This window comes from Chiloscyllium plagiosum, chromosome 13 (assembly GCF_004010195.1).
Source record: "Chiloscyllium plagiosum isolate BGI_BamShark_2017 chromosome 13, ASM401019v2, whole genome shotgun sequence".
NCBI classification, from domain to species: Eukaryota; Metazoa; Chordata; class Chondrichthyes; order Orectolobiformes; family Hemiscylliidae; genus Chiloscyllium; species Chiloscyllium plagiosum.
Window position 1 is genome coordinate 12,447,227 of NC_057722.1, and position 20,117 is coordinate 12,467,343.

Below are 20,117 nucleotides of genomic sequence, written 5' to 3' on the forward strand. Positions count from 1 at the left end.
GACCTCTTTCTACCTATCACATTTCCGACGCCCCTCCCCCAAGTCCCTCCTCCCTACCTTTTATCTTAGCCTGCTGGACAAACTTTCCCCATTCCTGAAGAAGGGCTTATGCCCGAAACGTCGATTCTCCTGTTCCCTGGATGCTGCCTGACCTGCTGCGCTTTTCCAGCAACACATTTCCGTTTCTAATTTAATGGACTGGGAATTAGAAATGAATTTTATTCTTGCAAATTTACCTTGCCTTCTTGAAAGTTTTGACTCACCCGAAGTACAGATCCAGTAGCAATAATAGCCTTCGAGTACCCATCTTGCTTAACTATCATTTTCACCTCAAACTTTCAATAATTGGAGGCAAGAACAACTGAGAGGGACATGTGAGTGAGCTTTAGTCTGAATCTAACTAGTACTGATCTGCAGGTGTCTGAATGGACAGGTATAGATGGAGGGTTCTGAAGCGAGGTCCTTGACCTGAAACACTGAATCTGTTTCTTTCTCCATGGAAGCTGCCAGATTTCAGCATTCCTAGCACTTTACTTTTCTCTAATGTCAAGTATCTACAGTATTTTGCTTTTGCTGTTGGACAAGTAACTTTAATCTGTAATGAACATGTACTATATATGATCCTGAAATATCAGATGGGACAATGTCAAGACAACCTAAATCTCAAGCTAATTAGAGCTTTACTTAACCTGGAACAGCCTGTTCTCGTACACTATAAAGATCACATTTTCTTCGCACTTATTATTTACTTTGATCAGCATTAACAGAAATCACAACAAATAAGATCTAAAATAAACCAAAGGAATGATTTAGAATCAGATTGAAACACCTCGAATAAATGCACAGCAGAAAGATACATTAAGAGGTAAAGAAAAACAGTGATTGCTCATGGTACATACAGAATATCAGGTTCCGGGTTCACAGTATCAGCATGGACAAATAACATTTTGCTGATGACAGATCCGCCAGCCAAGGAAGCAGCCAATCCAGCCCTTAAACCTGATGGGAGGTGCAGAGGACAGGGAGTAAGTGGTGAAATCAATATTGTAAGCGCTAGCCAGCGCAAAACAGAATCAACTACACCCCCACCTGAATAAAAGGAAAGTTCCCAAGTTAACATTGCTGAGTCCAGTATGAAAACAGTGTTCAGATCCTCAGCCCCTTTTCCCCACATTTTCTGACACACAGTGTCTCAGATGATGATATCAGGTGTTGAACTGTGAAAGGCAAGAGTTAAAATAGAAACAATTTGCAGACTACCACATGAGAAGGAAGGTATCGAAACAATATGTTCAAGCTTTTCAATAAGTAAATGTTACAAATTTCAAAACATCAGTGTTTCCTACTTTTGCATTATACTTGGGACAGGCCTTGCATGAATTCTGGCTTTTTACTGAAGTGATAATCTCATTCCTGGCTATCTCACTACTCGTTCTACAACTCTGAAACAGTCAATAACCTGTTTCGCTGTTCAACAGTTGCCACCATAAACCATAAAGTGCAATCAATAACTGTAAGGTAAAATTAGTGATTGTAAAGTTCAGTCATTGGCCTAGAAGTTGGGAGTCAGGAGCCCAGATGATGCAGCCACAAATCATAAGTACAGTCAGTAATGATAAAGGGACAGTCAATAACTTTAACGGATAGTCAGTTACAGCATAAGTCTTGACTGTGAATGACAAATGAACATGTGTTTGCTTTTCCTACACCAAAAATACAACCAGACCACTACAGTTTGCAGTAAAGGTTACCAGATTGTTATCAGCTGGAATGTTGTCTTTTTTATTCTGTGAATTTAGTGTTCACAAATCTCTGGCTAGGATAGGCTAGTCACCTTGAGAAGATGGTGATGAGCTGCATCTTGAACTGCAGCAGCCCTGAGTTGTAGGTAGATACACAGTGCCGTTAGGGAGAGTTCCAGGATTTTTGACTCAGTGACATTGAAGGAATGGTGATATAGTTCCGAGTCAGGATTGCATGTCATCAGCCCGAACTTCACTTTCCTGCCTGATTCCCATAACCCTATAACCCGTTACAAACTAAAAATGTCGAAAATATCCTCCCCAAATTTATTCAGTGTCCCAGTGTACACCACATCCCTGGGTAGTGAATTCCACAGATTCAACACCTTTTGAGAGAAGAAATTCATCCTTATCTGTTTTAAATCCGACACCTGTCAGTTAAAGTTATGACCTCTTGACTTGGTTAGACGTGTGATTCTTTGGGACACTTTATCTGGGCCCACAGCATTGAGTGCCTTCAGCTACTTCTTGATGTCACATGGAGTTGGTTGGAGAACAGCATCTCTGATAATGGGGACATAACGTAGAGCCTGAGATGGATCATTTCATTCGACAAGCCTGGCTGAAGATGGATGCAAATACTTCAGTTTTATTTTTTGTTCTGATGTGCTGGGCTTCCCCATAATTGAATATGTGAATATCTGTGAAGCCTCCACCTCCTGTTGGTTGTTTAACTGTTCTTACATAATTAGATGTGGCAGTACTGCTGATCTTAGGTCCCATCTGTTTGTTGTGGAAAACTTTAGCTCTGTCTGTCACTTGCTGTTTCTATTGTTCAGCATGTGAGTATTCCTGTATTGTGGCTGGGGCTGCTCTCTACTGATCATTGAACTAGGGGTTTTCCAAGAGTGGGGGATATGCTGGACAATGAAGTTTCAGATTCTGCTGCTGCTGGATGATCAGCTTTGAGTTCTTCAATGTGTCTGAAAGCTGTTCCATTTAGCACAGCGGCAGGGCCATCATACAATGGAAGATAACGTCAACAGGAAAACGGAACTCTGTTTCTACAGGTACTGTGTGGTGGTTGCTCATACCAGTACTGTCATGGCAGATGACAACTAGACTGGTGAGCATGAAGTCAAGTACATTTTTTCCCTTGTTATTTCCCTCACCACATGCCACATACCCTGCTGATTATCACATTCCATCCCTAATCAGCTGATGAACCAGTACTGATTCATGTTTAGTGTAAATGGAGGAATCATGAAGGGTGGCACAGGCACAGAATTTACTCTGGGTCATGGATTTCAATATCTGTTGGCACAAGTATCTCAACAGTACCACCATTACTGCCAGAGCTGATTGAGTCTTAAGGTAGTTAGCAACTGCTACTTTAAGACTCAGCCAACTCTGTCAGCAGCAGTGTTGCTGAGCCACTCGTACTGATAGATATTGAAGTCTGTCACCCAGAGTAAAAACTGCACCCTCGCCCCCCTCAGTGATTCCTCCAAGTGACATTAAACATGAACCAGTACTTGTTCATCAGCTGATCAGGAGCAGAATGTAATATTCAGCAGGATATTTCCTTGTCTATGTCTAACTTGGTAACTTAAGATTTCATGGGATTAAGGATTCCCAGGGCAACTCCTCTTGGCTGCATACTATTGTGCCACCATCTCTGGTGGATGTATCCAGGCGGTACTGTAGGGATGTAACCAGGAATATTAATGATGGTGGCATCTGGGACGTTGATTCCAAGGGCATGATTATACCAGGCTGCTGTTTGACTAATCGCTGAGACAGCTATTCCAATGTTGCAACAAGCACCTAGATGTTGATGAGGAGAATTTTGCAGGGTCGACAGAGTTGTTTTTGCTACTGTTGTTTTGGTCAATTCCATGTGAATTGTTCGATTTCATTCATTTCTAATTTGCCCTCTGTAGCTCAGGGTAAGTCTTGCTCCAGGTGTCTTTGAAGTGAGAAGTACAGTGAATAGTAGGGACTGTGTCACTGCTGATATTGTTTAAGTGCATATGAACAAGGAGCAGGAGTAGGTTATTCAGCCCCTTGAGCCTGCTCCGCCATTCAGTAAGATCCTGGTTGATCTGATTGTTACCATAAGTCTGTATTCGAGCCCACTGCTGATAAACTTTCACCCCCTTCTTTACCAAGAATCTATCCATTTTTGCACTAAAGATATTCAAAGAAACTGTTTTCATTGCCTTTCCAGAAAGAGTTTCACAGACACATGACACTCTCAGAAAAACATTGTGGCTAATTTCTTTCAAATAGGCACCCCCTTATTTTTGACCAGTGACCCTAAGTTCTAGGTTTTCCCTCCAAAGGAAACATCCTCTCCACATTGTCCCTGTCAAGATCCTTCAGGATTTTATATGTATCAATCAAGTCACCTCTTAATCTTCGAAGTTCCCGTGCACATGTAAGCCTAGCTGTCCAACCTTTCCTCATAAGACAAACTGCTCATTCTAGTAATTAGACTCGTAAACCTCCTTGAATTGCCTCCAGCACATTTACATCTCTGCTTAAATAAAGTGTCCATGGTCCACTATGCATGGTACTCCACATGTGGTCTCACCAGAGCCCTAAAGAACTGAAGCAGAATCCCTAGTTTTGTATTCAAGTCCCCCTCACAATAAATGATAACATTCTATTAGCTTTCTTAGCATCACTTACTTGGGTAAAGAATCTTGGAGTTAAGCATTGGCAAGTTGTCTCGATTTGCTGTTGGAGTAGGAAGTGAAGATGAGCTGCCGATTGATAAGCTTCCTTTACTGATCCTCCTCTCACAGGGAGACTTTGGCACTGCAATGACAACAGGACAACAGTCTCCAGTTACGTTCTGTTGGTTACTATAAACTGAGATTCTTATAACCACACTGTAAGACTTACCCACACAACCTAACAATCCTTCACGTGAACAGAAGTGCACTGCAGAAATGTAAAAATTCAGGAGAATCACAATGACTGGAACCATGAAATGATCCAAATAAGAAAGCCTGACTGTTCAGCACAAACAACTGCCACATAAGCCTTAAATATAAATGCTCCCAGTTTCAACTTGCTTGCAAAATATGTATTTTATCTTTTTGTCAGGTCTTCTAAAAACATTTGTCTAAACCAGGGTAGACCAACAGCCATGAAGAACCAAAGCCAACTACCAGAAGTTGTACTTCCACTTTCTGAGTTAGTCATTTGCTGAATTGACAAATTGTTTCTTTGCCACTATGTATTTTCCTATTCTCTCCCTGAATGGTCCAACATTCTTCAGGTGAAAGGCAGATACATCAAACAAAAATCAATGACATTTCCGCTTGCAGACCCTATTCAGTTCTGCTCCCAAAAAGTTCAATTTTTACTTGCAGATTTTAAGTCAATGCCATTTCAACCTTCAGACATTTATAAATTTAAGTATTACCCTCAGTGTCATTCTCACTCTCAGACCTTGCTCTGCACCACTTCTGTTCTTAGGCCTTGTTCAGTACATTCTCATCCTCAGACCATGTCAGTGCTATTCCTACCTTCAGGAATTGGACAGTGCCATTCCTACCCTAAGACTCATTAAATGCCAATTCTGACTCAGAATTTGGTTGGTGATGTTCCTGCCATATTTCCAATCCCCACATCGCTTTAACGGCATTGTTGCATACAGTTCTCATTTAATGTTGACCAATATCCTACTTCTAAGACACTACTATTAGGTTCTAAGTTTCCTCTCACTAATCTCATGATGTTTCATCTCTTGGTGTCTTTCCATACTCCTCTTTTTCCCTCATGTTACATTTCTCTTCCTTTCCTCCTTTTTCCCCAGTTGTGCTTTTTCACCAAATCTCTTGGAAGTGCTCCATGTTTTCCATGAAAATCTAGAATTCTATCTCTGCAAACTTGTGTGTCTTAGTCCATGTAAGAGCTTTTTTCAAAGATGAAAATCTATAATAACTGTATCAAATGGTCTTATGCATGTACAGTTCTGTATCAGAGAACTTCAAGGTTCAGTACCTTTCCGGTAGACCCTTCCTTTAATATTGGCACTATACGAGGAATGCAGTGAGATCTTGTCTTCAGTTTGGGATTCTCTCTTTTCTTCCTCTGAACAGAGACCAAAAGTGTAACCTTCCTGATCCTGTGTCTGTGCATTTTGCTCATCCACAGCTAGACAGAACAGTGAGAACAAAGATTATCAATCGTAAGCTATTCAATACGACTAAAGCTGTTTATAACTTTTTTTCCACAATGACTTAATGTGCTGATTACTTGTTAAACATGTCTGTTACTGGTCAAATACACATTGATGCATTTTTAATTTGCCCTTATATGTTTAAAATGTTGAGTTATTTCTGTGAAAATTTCAAACTGGTAAAACCCAGACACCTAAAATGTTTTAGCAATGAAAAGAGATGTGGACATTGCATTGAACCATCTTTTATCTTGGTTACTGTTAACCTTTAATTCATATTATTAGGGGCCAGGAAGTTTTGTACAGACTGGTTAGGTGCCTAATGCTTGCCTAGATCAACATAATAAAGCCACTAACTGTGCAGTGAGCTGCTCGTGATCTCTTACCTTTCTCTGCATGTTCTATAATCTGTCGTATTGCCTTCTTCAAGCTATTTGCTCGCAACATGAGTTGCTCTCTTGGGCGGAATATCTGTGGCCTGGGGGAGCAGACCGGCCTGTCCTCAGCCAGGTCACATGTGATATTGGTTGTCTCACAATCTTCTTGCTCTTCAGCAATTGTTGGCGGCGGGTTTGGTAAGGATGATGCCGCCTGGGATTCATCACTGAGTGTTTTAAGCAATGAGTCCAGTTTTTCTTTGAGGACAGAACACTATGATAAAATGAAGAATATATCAGAATGGTTAATGAAAATATTGTGGCAATAAAGAGTGCAGAGATAGTAAAGTTATAATATCTTAAGGAATAAAGCAAGTGTTAGTCAATGGTTATCAAGAGTAATGGTACAATGAGGTGCATAAGGAATTTGGATAAGGAGATACTTTTGTTGATTCTTGGTGGAAAAGCTGTATTATCAATGGCATTACAGAAATCTGGTTCAACAATGGAACTGATTTGCTACACATACAGGAACAAAGATGATTTTGGTAGAAAAGAAAAAGTGGAAGGGATATAATAGAAAAGAACATCTTTGGAACATGTATAAACCTGCCTCGACAAGCTGTGCAAAAGGTGGAAATTGCATGATGGGAAATCTGAAAGGACAGGTACAATCTGTTGACATCGGTTGACAGAGATACATTGAAAGCAGGAATAGACCATTTGGCGCTTTGAGCAGATGGCTGATCACCTAAGTGAATAGCTAGTTCCTGCTTTACTCCCATATCCTCTTGTCCCGTTAGCCCCAAGTGTTACATCCAACTCCTTCCTGAAATCAATCAATGTCTTGGCCTTGACTGCCTTCTGGCTTCCCACTGTCTGGCTGAAGAGATTTCTCATTATCTAAGTCCTAAATGGTTCACCCTAAACTTCTGAATTGTGACCCTTGGTTCTGAACCTGCGGGGGCGTCCTTCCTGCACTTACTCTGTCCAGACCGTTCAACTTTTATAGGTTTCTATGAAATTACTCCTCATTCTTCTGAGCTCCCAACAAATATAATCCTGACTGACTCAACCTCTCCTCATTTGTCAGTCTTGCCATCCCAGGAATCAGTTGTTGCACTCTCTGTACCAAGAACATCCTTTGTCAGAGAAGGAGACCTGTTGGACACTATCCAGCTAGGAAAACAGAGGATCAGTAATATATTATAGAATCCTTACAGTGTGGAAGGCGGCCGTTTGGCCCATCTAGTTCAAACCAACTTCCACAGAGTATCTCTGCCAGAGCCCCCCCCTCCCCCCCACTGCAGCCTATTCCTCCAATTCTGCACTTTCTATGGCTAACTCTCCTAGCCTGCCCATCTCTGGACACTATGGGCAATTTATCATGGCCAGTCCACCTGACCTACACATCTTTGGACTGTGGGAGAGAACTAGAGCATCCAGAGAAAACCCACGCAGACACAGGGAGAATGTAGAATGTATCCACACAAATTATATTAGAGATTCACTAAGTAAATTCTTGAACTCACGGGATTACATACTGTATCAATTGCCAGGGATAGACTGAAAAGTATTTGAAGGTGCAAACAGGAGTGAGGCCATGGACCTTGACCTAATAATGCAAGGGACAATTGGTAAATGAACCTGTGACCAGGATGCTATCAGATCTGATCTTAAATGAGATGCTACAGCAGATCACAGACAGGAAATACAATAAGATTGTAAAGCAAACCACAGTGAGAGATTACAATATGTTGCCATTTAAATTTAAGCTTATAATAGAAATAGCAATACGTACTATAGGGATTTCAAATTTCGGAAGGTAAATTACAAAGATAAACTGGCTAGCATCATTAGAATGGCAAAATAGCTCCTGTTTAGGTATATTCTACAGAACACAAAACAAATGCATGTTACTAAAGAAAGGAGGAAATAATAGAAGCAAAAATATGGAAAGTTCAAGAAAAGATTGTTCATAATATAATGTGAGCATACAATGGTTTACACAAATAAATATGATTGCAAGGAATGGATATTATTCGACAATAGCTAAAATGGAAAATGAGGGAAGAATAACCAAATACTAAGACCGAGTCAGAATTTCTAGAATAATAGACAGTGTAAAAAGGGAACACTGGAACCACTAAACGACCTCAAGGATAAAAGTCAATTCAATGATCAAGGGGTACTGACTATAAGAGAGACCTCTTGTAGATACAGAAGGAATCCTATAAGAGGGGAGAGTGAATTATTGAGGTATGGTACAGTAAGAGAAAATCTGTACAAAATAATAAGCCATCTTAGTTAACAAATTTATAGGGGTTCTTTGCAAAATGACAGAACTTGTTGGTAGTGGAAATACAATGGATGTGATACATTTAGATTTCAGTAAAGGTTTCTATATTGTGTCTCATGGTAAGACTGCAAGGTCGAACTTTAGGCTAGCCAATGAAACAGGTTGAAAATGAGCTAAACAAGTGAAAGCAAGTGGGGTATATGTGTGCATGCGTGTGTGTGCAGGGGTCAAACAGGAAGTTAGAAACCAGTCAAATATAAAGAGATATTGATTTTAGAATTAGTTCATAGTTCATGGGCATCACTGGCTGGACCAGCATTTATTGCCTGTGCCTAGCTGCTGTTGAGAAGGTGATGGTGAGTTGTCTTCTTGAACTGCTGCAGTCTAAGTATTGTAGAAAGACCAACAATGTCATTTGGGAGGGAGATCCAGGATTTTGAACCACTCACACTGAAGTAACGGCAATGTTAGGATGGCGAGTGGCTTGGAGAGGATCTTGGAGGTGGCAGTGTTCCAATGTATCTGCTGCCCTTATCCTTCCAGATGGAAGCAATTGTGAGCTTGGATGATGTCTTGATGAATTTCTGCAGCATCTTGTAGATAGTACACAGTACTGGTACTGAGCTTGGTGGAGGAGGGACTGAATGTTTGTGGACGTGATGCCAAGCAAGTGGGTCGCTTTGGTCTGGATGGTGTCGAGGTTCTTGACTGCTGGGTTGAAGTTGCATCATCAAGTGGAGAGTATTCCATCACACTCCTCATTTGTGCTTGTAGATGGTAGACGGCTTTGGGGAGCTTTGATTAGTGGAAAAATCAGTCGGAGCAGTAAACAATACTCTTGCTTTGCTGCATGTTTGCTGCAGCTGACTTGAAACAAAGTCTTATTGTACTTGAAATACTATCCAGTGGACAAACTGATTACATTTGAAAACAAAATTTTAAAGCGAATACTGGTACCAAGTGACACTGAATACGGCCAAATGCAGACCACTAAGTCTAGAAAAAGAATAAGCCGCCCAGGTAATTAGCACCAGACACATATTGTCTGATCTCAGCTACTTAGGTGATCTAACAGTACGGATGCCAGTGCCTGTGGAACTTTGAGTCAGTGTCACTAGCAGAGAAAACTGAAGGGAAAAAGTGGTTGATGGTAAAGCTTTCCCTGCATACCTTTCTCGCCATAGTCTCTGATTCTTCCCAGTTCTCTGCTGTTCTTTCATAAGCCTTCCCGACCCGGGCAACAAAATCTTTCACTGTTTCACAAAGGACTCTGCAACGGGAAAGCAGGTGAACAATGCAAATAACAGCACCTGATATTATTCAGACTGGCTTGTACCAAATGTAGCCATCCTCTCAATAGCTCTGCTGGTTTTCATCATGTAAAATTTACTTTGACCTAGCTGCCTTTTCTGTCTCTTGATGTGTGAGTGATCAATACTAATCATGTGGCCATCACTGAATTAGAGCAATGGAGGGTTGCATGAGACAACCAGATGCCACACTTCGAACTGCTCCAAGTTAAAACATTCATCAGACTTGTTCAAAATCAAATTTTGTATTGTCAGTGATGAATCTGAGCTTTTTGTTTTGCTTTTATTGCATTTCATCTGACTTTGTCTGCATCGATCGAGAAATTTGGTTGGTCCTGATAACAAAATAACTGGGCACTGTCCATCTACAGATTTCTGCAGTTGTTAATTCAGTACACAGAATGCCTGCTGCTCTAACTGTGGATTATAAAAAACACAAATTGCACACTTGGTTTATTTTTTAAGTGGCAGATTGGAGGGAAAGGAGCTACAAATACATGAAATATGGAGAAAAGCAGGAAGGAACGGCTGAAACCACTCAGACTTGTGACGATTTGACTTAGTCCAGATACATTTTGTTGTACAATACTCACTTGGCTGATGATATTACCACTGAATGCTGATCTGATGTCAGGATTTTTGAGAGATGTGCAGCAACTGAATCCTCATAGAATGAAATCTGCTGTACCTGGCAAATTGAACACAAGTTACATTAGCCACTCTCACAGCCCAGCCCATATAACTGTGCACAAAGTGAAAAAGCTACTCTGGAACAAAGAATAGAAGTTAGAAATAACGTAAGCCACCCAGCTCTTCACATATCAGTATCTTTTATAACTTTAATCATCTATCAAATCTTCCCTTAACCTTCACAGATTTTCAGAGAACTCCCTTCATCTAATGACATATAAAATATTCTTCAAAGCATTATTATCTCTGAGAAAAATGGAACATAAGCTCTACAGTCTAACAAAGGCAAAGGTTGGGGCTGAGGAGTAGTGAAGAATTTGCTTGTATCAAAAACGGAATACAGAAATACATTTGCATCCTCACCCCTAGCATTTCATTAAATGATTGATGAACAATGAGAGTTGATTACATTACTACTGAACGTCACGGCCATGCCGTAAGCTTGTATTACTTGACAACTATTTTTGATGCACCGATCGTTGTACCCATATTGTGCAGACTCCTTACCTCCAAATCATCACTGAAATCCTCTATCCCCAGTGAAGATGAGGAATGTCGTGGCACTTTTGTTTCGTAAACCATTATACCCCATCTATAAAAATCAACATTATGATTAAACTACTACCTGTGGGTTATCCATTTTCTCAGCCACTGCACATGATTCCAGGCCATTATGTTTCTCCCAATTATGTATTGTTACACTAATTCCTTATATCATGCACTATTCTTCTTTTCCCTGCACCATGCACTATTCCTTTTCCATCCACATCATGCTTCATTACCATCCCCCATATCATGCACTATCATTCACCCAGTAGTACACTGCTTTGATTCCCACTATGCACGATTATTCACCCATCCCTTACAACACAGCATTATTCTATCCCTACTACAATGCAGCCTTACCAAGCTTATAGGAAGGTAACCTTCAACCTTTTCCAACAATGGAAATTAATCTGCGAAGCACTCAGTAAATAGCCTCTCACCTATGCAAGAGAAATGGCCATTACCTGGCCCTTTGCTGCTTCCAGATTGCTGCACCATTGTGTTCTCCCCTATTCCCTGAGCCGATTGGTCCAGGATTATGAACTCAAGGTGCTTGACGGTGTGTCCCAAGGATCCACAATGCTTGCTGTTGTCTTAGCCACATCCACAGTTTGTTACGATGCTTGTTACTGTGCAGTAAACTTTCTTGCATCTTTTCTCAGTTACTGAACAATACTGCTTCTATCACTAATGTCTATAAGCTTGGTGCTGAATATCTTATCGCCTCACCTCCTTGTCAGCATTTACCTATCCTCGGATAAAACTTCCGCAAGCATCAACAAATGTGTGAGCCTATAGAGAGTCAGCAGGTTACTTGACAGTGAGAAAACATCACAGTTATGCTCAATTCCGTCCTCACTCAGCATCCTATACACACTATCCAGCAGAACTGCAATCAGGAGCAGAAACCCTGACTACTTTGCCCCTCTCAGAAACAAAGATAGTGAACACTTTGTATACCTAAGTGTCAAAGGAAAAACATGGTATTGCACAATTGTGCATTAAAGTTAAATCAACAGAATGCAGTGAAACAGGCTTCTCCTCGCACTGACTTAACTAATATAAGAAAATGAGCAAATTTGTTAACAATGTTCTCACCTGTCCAGCATTTTTGTACTTGCTCTTTCCAGTTTCTCCAGGATCTGAGGAAGCTGAGTGTCATCATCACAGGCTGATCCCCATCCAAGCACACGTGCCAGATCATTTCCTGTACCCAAAGGTAAAACTCCCATCTGGCACTGAGAAAGTTTGGCAGTTACTAAAAACAAGAATCACCAATTTCCTAGAACACCCCACCCTCACCTGCTGGGCTCTGTACCAAACCCATAATCTCAATCTCTCATACTATAGCATTCTCAAACACAGGAAGTGAAATGATGGATCTGATGTTCACAGTAGTCAAAAATAAAATGGAGCTGGACTAATTAAAACAATGAAAGAATGAGCAGACTGGCTCTGCAAGGAATAGAATGATGGGCCCAAATATCAAACTTGACTCGGACTGATTTGTAATTTTTCTCTGGATTACTTTGCTGGAGAATTGTGAACACCAACCATTATTTGTTGTTATTGTGTCTCTAGCTCAAATCAAAAAGAGAAAGTATTTGTCTTGTCTACACAAGATTCCACACTATACCTGTTTGTGAAGATTGAGACTATCGATTTCAGACAGCACCCATCCAACGCTGCCATCTCCACCACATACTAGGATTCGAAATGTGTCAAACTTTTGGAATAACCGCAAACTGTAAACAAAAAGACAGTGTGTACAATGACACTGTTGTTTGGTCTGTGCTGCTTGAAAACAAACACAACAAATGGAACAAACCCTAAATAACATTCCCAAAGCTGTTTGACTTCACATCTCAACTGAATATGAATATTACTATAATTCCACTTCTTTGTTATACAATTATTTCCACACTTACATGTTTGCCTTTCCACCCAAAACAGCTAAGTCTCAGAGTACTAGAATCAAAACAAAACCATTTGTCCCATCGGTTTTCCAGATGCCACTTCTTACAATTTCAATCTCCTGCTCAATCATTACCCTTAACAGCCCTCAGCTCATCTTCTGTTTAAATATCTAAGTTTGTAGTGTTGCTAATTCTTGAATTTAAGAAGTCTTTTATTTCTCACTATTATTTGATGTTCTACTCAAGTATTTCTGCTATCAACTTGAAGCAAAATATACTGTGATCACGGTTTTCAAGGGTTTACCTAATTTTATGTCATTTACTTGCCCTGCATAATTTAACCAGATAAATGTCAAATACCACGCCCTCTTTGAAGAAGTCACAAAATTACTCCTAAAATCATTGGAAGAAACAGATCTCTGCTCACACATGTAGTTTACCATTCACATTTGTTTATTTCTCCAAGCACAATATTCTGTGCCATTAACAATTATAATTCATGTAGAAAATATAATTTCTGCAATTATACATTATAAATCTGTAATGAGACCTCAAACGATAATGCCTAAAATTAGACCTCAAATGATAACTCCCATGATCAAACTTCAAACCAAACATTTGCATAAATTCCAAAACTAGAACTCTATCATTCACAATGACAACTATGGTGACCCACTCAACTAGAACTCCCACAATTTAAAATCCTTCTAGTTGGTTTGTACAAGCACCTCTGGATGCTCAATGTGGTTGTACATTATTCACAGGATTGGATGGTGAGGGCCAGCAACGTCTTAAGCATGTGGAATGAATCATAGCTAGGCCCATGCTGTTGCTAACTATTCTTAAAAACTTTCCAGCAATGGCCACTAGCTAGTCACTTGGAGTGGGAACTCTCAAGTCTTTTCCTAACTTTGTGACTGAGGCGATTGCTACACCCGCAATTACTTGCCAACTCCACAAGAGCAGTTTTGATTTTGTCTTAATAAAACCTATAATCTGATAACTCTGAACTGCAAAGTGTGCGCGCTTGAAGGAAATGTGAAGCACCTCCTACCCAAGATGTGGGCCTCCGTTCATCAAGTCAAACACCTGAGCCGGGTTCAGCAACTGCTTGAATCTCCTCAAGAACTTCACCCCCTGGTTATCGCCACTTTTAGAGTTCACAAACACAAGAAGTGGACTGGTACATGATGGTGGGCACGTTGCTTTCCAAAACCCTGAAGAACAGCAGGAATGAGATTAAACATTTTAATTAGTCAGTCATTGAGAAAAAGCAGTGAGTTCAGTAGTTGACAGTACCTGTCAACCCTGAGCGCTGTACCTCTAACAATGCTGATTTGTAAGTTTGGGTCATTGTGACTTTTATTGGATATGTCATTTCGGATCTTACCACGGATTAGAGGGCAGCACTAGGACTGAGTACGCAACTGGTATCATAGCAGAGCCCTGTGTCTTACTCATTCACAGCATATAGCTGGGCTGCTGTCAGGCTGAAGTTACCATGGGTGATTATAGCACGTTTCAACAAAGTTGTGGACCCATATACAGTCAGCCACTCCATCATATCTTCATTAACTCACTCACAATTGTTGTCTCTTCAAAACTACTCATAGTTGTTCAAACTCCCAGACATCAACCCACAGCTGCACCCAAACTGGCATGGGTACTTTCTAACACTCATTCATTCACAAATTATCTTCCACCCATTCACAGTCACTGACATTTTATCACAGGCTGACATCCACTGATACCCTCTCACTGTCACTGTCAACAGTCCTTCACACACACTCTCAAAATCTCCCTGTGACATCTTCTCTTGGTCTGTTTGTGCCATTCTCTCTGCTCCTCAGATCACATACAAATCACTCATTATTAGACTTGGGACAAATATCTCACCCACTCCTAACCTTGAGTTAATTCTAATGTCCTTGTTCCCCTCGATTCAAAAGAGTTTGTGATAAATGCAGGCAAATTGCTCTTAGAACAGGTGAAACAAAGGCACTGAACTCACCATCAGAGTCAATGCTGTTGAGTGCAGTCGGAGGAATAACAGAAACCTTACACTGTCCCAGAGGACATTTAATGGGAAGCATGTCTTTACAGGCTGTGTGCACCTGGAGGAAATAATTATGACATACAAATTAGCATGAAGTGATCCAAACTGGAGGTCAAAATTGATCAAGAGAAGAGCAGAAGATGTGATTAGCAGTGAGGGAGAAAATACGAATTAAGATTTATCTGTTCAAGTTTACAACAGATTGACAGACTCTCATATATTTGGTTGCACGAGTGATGATGTGACTTTTCTAATGGATGCATACAATTTCCTTGCATAAAATTCCAAATTTTGTATGGCATTGATTGAACTCAGTTACTTGGTATGCCTACACAAGCAAAACATGAACTTGGTTTCATCCAGCTAACAATTGCTGTAACTTCAAACACAACTGCCTGGTTAAATTGTGGCAAATGGTAAAACCTCTTAACCAGCATATGTAATTTCTGTACTTCAACGCCTAATAATCATATCAATGTTTTCCTTAAAGGGCACAAAGAGTTTTAGTCTATTCAAACTATGATCTAGTCTCCTGCTGTGACTTGGCACTGTTCCTTCTCTACAGGAGTGGACTCTGTGCAGGGATCTGGCCCACTAAAATATGCAGTCAGATAAAGACTGTTCATAGCACTGGTCTGCAGCTCATTCCATGGAAAGAACTCCATGGGATGACTGGTATTGCTGGAAATGTCTACAACAATTGTGGATTGACAGGACACTGAGATGAGGAATGGGATAGAGATAGGAAGGGAGAGAAAGGCAGTAATGGGAGAGAGTTTGAAGTTGTGGAAGCGGAATTGAGGGAAGCAATGAGGGAAATGTGAAACAAGAAAAACTGAAAGGATTGCGGATGCTGTAAATCAGAACTAAAAACAGAAGCTACTGAAAAAAGGTTAGCAGGTCAGGCAGCATCAGTGGAGAGAAATCAAAGTTAACGTTTCGGGCCCGGTGACTCTTCCTCAGAACTGATATCCTAATGCAGCAAAAAGGACAAATAGGAAACAAGTGTGGATAAGAAGCAAATAAACAGAAAGTCGTGGGCAGGGATGGATGTCAGTGAGAAGATTCAGCAGTGAGTAGAGAGAATGTATTGGCAGAGATGTGAAGAGGAGGAGATATAATAGCATTGTTTGGTAAGGGAAGGGTGGGGTACAGGAGTGTTGCGATGAAGTAAGGGAAATAAGGAAAATGAAAAATAAGGATACAGGTAGTCAGGTAGGAGAGGGAGAAAGGGGAATAAGAGAGGTACTGAGTAATGAAGTCAAAAATCACAGTGGATATTTTAACAATCAGCTAACATTACAGGATCACAAGATCATTAATTTTGCAAAAAACTTATGCAAAAAGCTTGCAAACTGATTGCTGTAAAGTTGAACAGTCAGCAGCTGAAATTTTTCCCTGATTTAAAATCACACCCATTTGTCAGGCTTAAGGTACTGGTTTATGCCCTGCAGGCTGACAAGTCAACAAAAAAAAACATTTATTGATATGATGTGAGGACCATGTCTTGATTAACTAAACAGTCAAAATGCTTTGAACCGCCATGACTTACCATCGCCTTGCACCACAGGCAGCGCCAATCCTGCAGTCTCAGAACACTGCCGCATGTTTTGTCACAGACAGTACATTTTGCACTGACAGGCAGGTTGCCTTCCAACCACTGATGTGGCATTGAGACCTGAATAAGAAAAGGAGAAGAGAAGCACAGTATAATACAGTCATCAGTACTGATAATGAGATGATGTGCATTAGGGAAGAATTAGCGTAAATCAAAGTCAACCAGTGAAACTGACACAAAGACGAATGAGAGATTCCATCAAAAGGGGCACCAATTACAGCAAAACGACCTGCACAAACCCAAGTAAAGATACCAGCATAGGCCCTATTGTAAGGGTGAGAATGTGAATAGGGTATAAGCAGATTCAGCTGAGCGTAGGCAGGGAAGAGTTAGGTTCTGAATTTTGTGAAACAAGGGGTTCAGCTGAGCATGACTCAGATCAGATAAGAACTTACAGTTAACAATGGGGTGATGCAGGCAAGGGTAATGGGTTACAAGGTTGAAAAGCAGTCATAATGTAGAGCCATTTAATAAGATGAGGTAGCATTGGGTATGTGAGGTCAGTTTAACAAGGTGGAAAGTATTTATTATGTGAAACCAGTTATTCATTGTGTAACAGCAAATGGCTTAATCTTTATTATTGGTACCTGTTGATTGTATTGGTCACCCAATTGATACGTATGTTGCCTTATCTGGATGCTCCTCCCTGTAAAATGACTATAAAGGTTCATTGAGAAACTGCTGTCCCAGAGAAGACCGTGAATTCATGTCTCTGTGCACAGGGATGATTGTTCTCTCTCCCTCCAAGGCCCAGAATAGAAAAGGAGGTAAAACTACTGTGTCTCAGTGTTTTGCTTCGACTGAGGGGAGAGAAATGGGATGATAAGGGGACAGCATAAACCCAGTGTAAGTGGACATCACAAATTGCAGCACTGATTTATCTGTCTCGAGGCTTCATAACTGATATCCTAATACAGTAAAAAGGACATTATGAAAAGCTGTGCAAGGTGAACTGTACATTAGTAAGTCACTGCTATAGCAATGGATGAAACAAGTGACATTCTACAGTTGTCAAGGAGAAAGTGAGGACTGCAGATGCTGGAGATCAGAGCTGAAAATGTGTTGCTGGAAAAGCGCAGCAGGTCAGGCAGCATCCAAGGAACAGGAGAATCGACGTTTCGGGCATAAGCCCTTCTTCAGGAAGGGCTTCCTGAAGCCCTTCCTGAAGAAGGGCTTATGCCCAAAACGTCGATTCTCCTGTTCCTTGGATGCTGCCTGACCTGCTGCGCTTCTACAGTTGTCAATATTGGCACACTATATCTGCAAACAAAGGGAGCTGGAAGATATTATTTTAAACATAATGTAGGTTTTCAGTAGTAACTCAGTACTTGCAGGAAAACATCAGTCCAAATAATTGTCAGCCCTGGTTCACATAGGTACCAATGACATAGGCAGGACTGGAAAAACAAAAGAGGTTCTCTTTAGTGAATAGCAGCTGCTAAGGGCTGAATTTAAAAGCAGAACCTTGAGGCTGATAAACTCGAGAATATTATCTTAACCACCAATAAATTGGAATATGTGGACAAATGTAACATTATCCATTTTGTTAGGAAAAACAGAAATACAGAGTATTTCTTAAAACAGTGAGAAATTGCAAAGGGTTGATGCCCAAAGCGGACTAGGAGAAGACGCGCTGATACCCGAAACATCGATTCTCCTGTTCCTTTGATGCTGCCTGACCTGCTGAGCTTTTCCAGCAACACATTTTTAAGCGTTGATGCCCAAAGCGACTTGGGTCCTTTTGTTTCTAGGTTACTGAAAGCTAATATGCAGGTGCAGCAAGCAATTAGGATGGCAGATGGAATGTTGGAACATACATATTAATTGGGTGACCAATACAATCAACGGGTACCAATAATAAAGGACTTGAGTATAAGAGTAAGGAGGTCTTGCTGCAGTTGTACAGAGCTTTGTGATGAGACTGCACTTGAAGAATTGTGTGCAAATTTGATATCCTTACCATAGAAGGAAAACAATAAAGGTTTGCCAGACTGATCCCTGGATTAGTGGGATTGTCCTACAAGGAGATTGAGAAAACTTGATACATTGTCTAGAGTTTAGAAGGATGAATCGTGCTCTCATTGAAGCATATAAATTGGTTCCGAACTTCACAGGGTAGTTGCAGGAAGGATGATTCCTTGGCTGAGGAATGGAATGGGGAGGGATCGAGAATCAAGAGACACAGCCTCAGAATGAGTAAGTCATTTAGGACTGAAATGAGGAAGAATTTCTTCACTTGAGAATTGTAGTAAATCTTTAGCATTCTCTACTCCAGAAGACCACGAGGCTCAGTTGTTGAATTTATTCAAGACAGTGATTGATAAGTTTCTAGATATTAAAGACATCAAGGAATTCAGGGATAATACAGAAAAATGGTGCTGAGTTATAAGATCAGTCACATTCTAGCTGATCGAGGAAGCAGGGTCAAGGGGGCAAGTGGTCTACTTCAGCCCCCATTTCTTACTTTCCCATGTTCCTGATATCATTATCACTTCTGAATCAGACTTGTTCGTACAAAGCTACTTTCTTGGATTTGAGGATAATATTTTGGTGATAATAGTGTGGGAATTCTGAAACTGATAGACATACCAACCTTTAAATACCAAGCTGAACAGGGAGTACCTCTCTGTTCAGGTGAACATAACAAAGTACAAAAACACTATTCACAGAAGTGAATCATATTCCTATCTATTTCTTGTTCATATTTATTTCTCAATCTCTTAAATAGTTAAAAATTTTAATTGCATTTTTGCTTGCGGATATTGCGACTCATAAATTAGCCATGTTTTTTCTCTTCTATAAAAGTGACTCCACTTCAAACCTCTTTCTTTAGCTGTTAAGTGCCTTGAGTTGTCCTGAAATTATGACAAGTGCTGGTTCTTTCTTTGAAATCAGACGCCAATAAATTGAAATTAAAAACTGCTGCTTTACCACAATCTACCAATAAGGGGAGCTACGTTATTTAAAATACAAAGAGGATTTTCAAAAGGTGCTCAGGTTCGGCAATACGATCCCTTCCATTTATTTGTGCAAATCTTTTAAATCTAAAAATGTCAATTTGAAATGCTTTTATGGTAAAATTTTATGGTAAATAACCAGTCCCACTGGCAATCACTTGCTGGTCAGTTCTCTAATCTTCCTGACATCTACTCAATGCTCAGTACTATATTCATCCTGGTCATTACCCAATGCTATATTTCTTGTTGCAATCACTCACAGCCCAGTTCTATATTCCACCTAGTAAATACTCAATGCTCAGTGTTATACTCCCTCTGTTATGTACTTAATGCCCAGTGCTATATTCTCTGCGATGTCTACTCACTGCCCGGTGCTATATTCCCTCTGGCATTTACTCTTTACCAAGTGCT

At 40.4% G+C, this 20,117-nt stretch overlaps 1 protein-coding gene across 7 annotated transcripts in view; it reads right to left on the reverse strand.

The window, feature by feature from the left end:
• LOC122555774 (diacylglycerol kinase delta-like) overlaps positions 1 to 20,117 on the reverse strand; it is a 152,516-nt gene that overhangs the window by 42,233 nt on the left and 90,166 nt on the right. For all 7 annotated transcript variants that reach the window (XM_043701902.1, XM_043701900.1, XM_043701899.1 and 4 more), the window contains 12 exons: positions 16,684 to 16,809; positions 15,087 to 15,189; positions 14,130 to 14,292; positions 12,796 to 12,904; positions 12,258 to 12,397; positions 11,121 to 11,205; positions 10,517 to 10,611; positions 9,784 to 9,883; positions 6,324 to 6,588; positions 5,760 to 5,912; positions 4,437 to 4,565; positions 900 to 999 (listed from right to left, as the gene is read on the reverse strand). In XM_043701902.1, the coding sequence (XP_043557837.1) occupies positions 900 to 999; positions 4,437 to 4,565; positions 5,760 to 5,912; positions 6,324 to 6,588; positions 9,784 to 9,883; positions 10,517 to 10,611; positions 11,121 to 11,205; positions 12,258 to 12,397; positions 12,796 to 12,904; positions 14,130 to 14,292; positions 15,087 to 15,189; positions 16,684 to 16,809 (1,568 nt within the window). The remainder of the gene's footprint in view (positions 1 to 899; positions 1,000 to 4,436; positions 4,566 to 5,759; positions 5,913 to 6,323; positions 6,589 to 9,783; positions 9,884 to 10,516; positions 10,612 to 11,120; positions 11,206 to 12,257; positions 12,398 to 12,795; positions 12,905 to 14,129; positions 14,293 to 15,086; positions 15,190 to 16,683; positions 16,810 to 20,117) is intronic.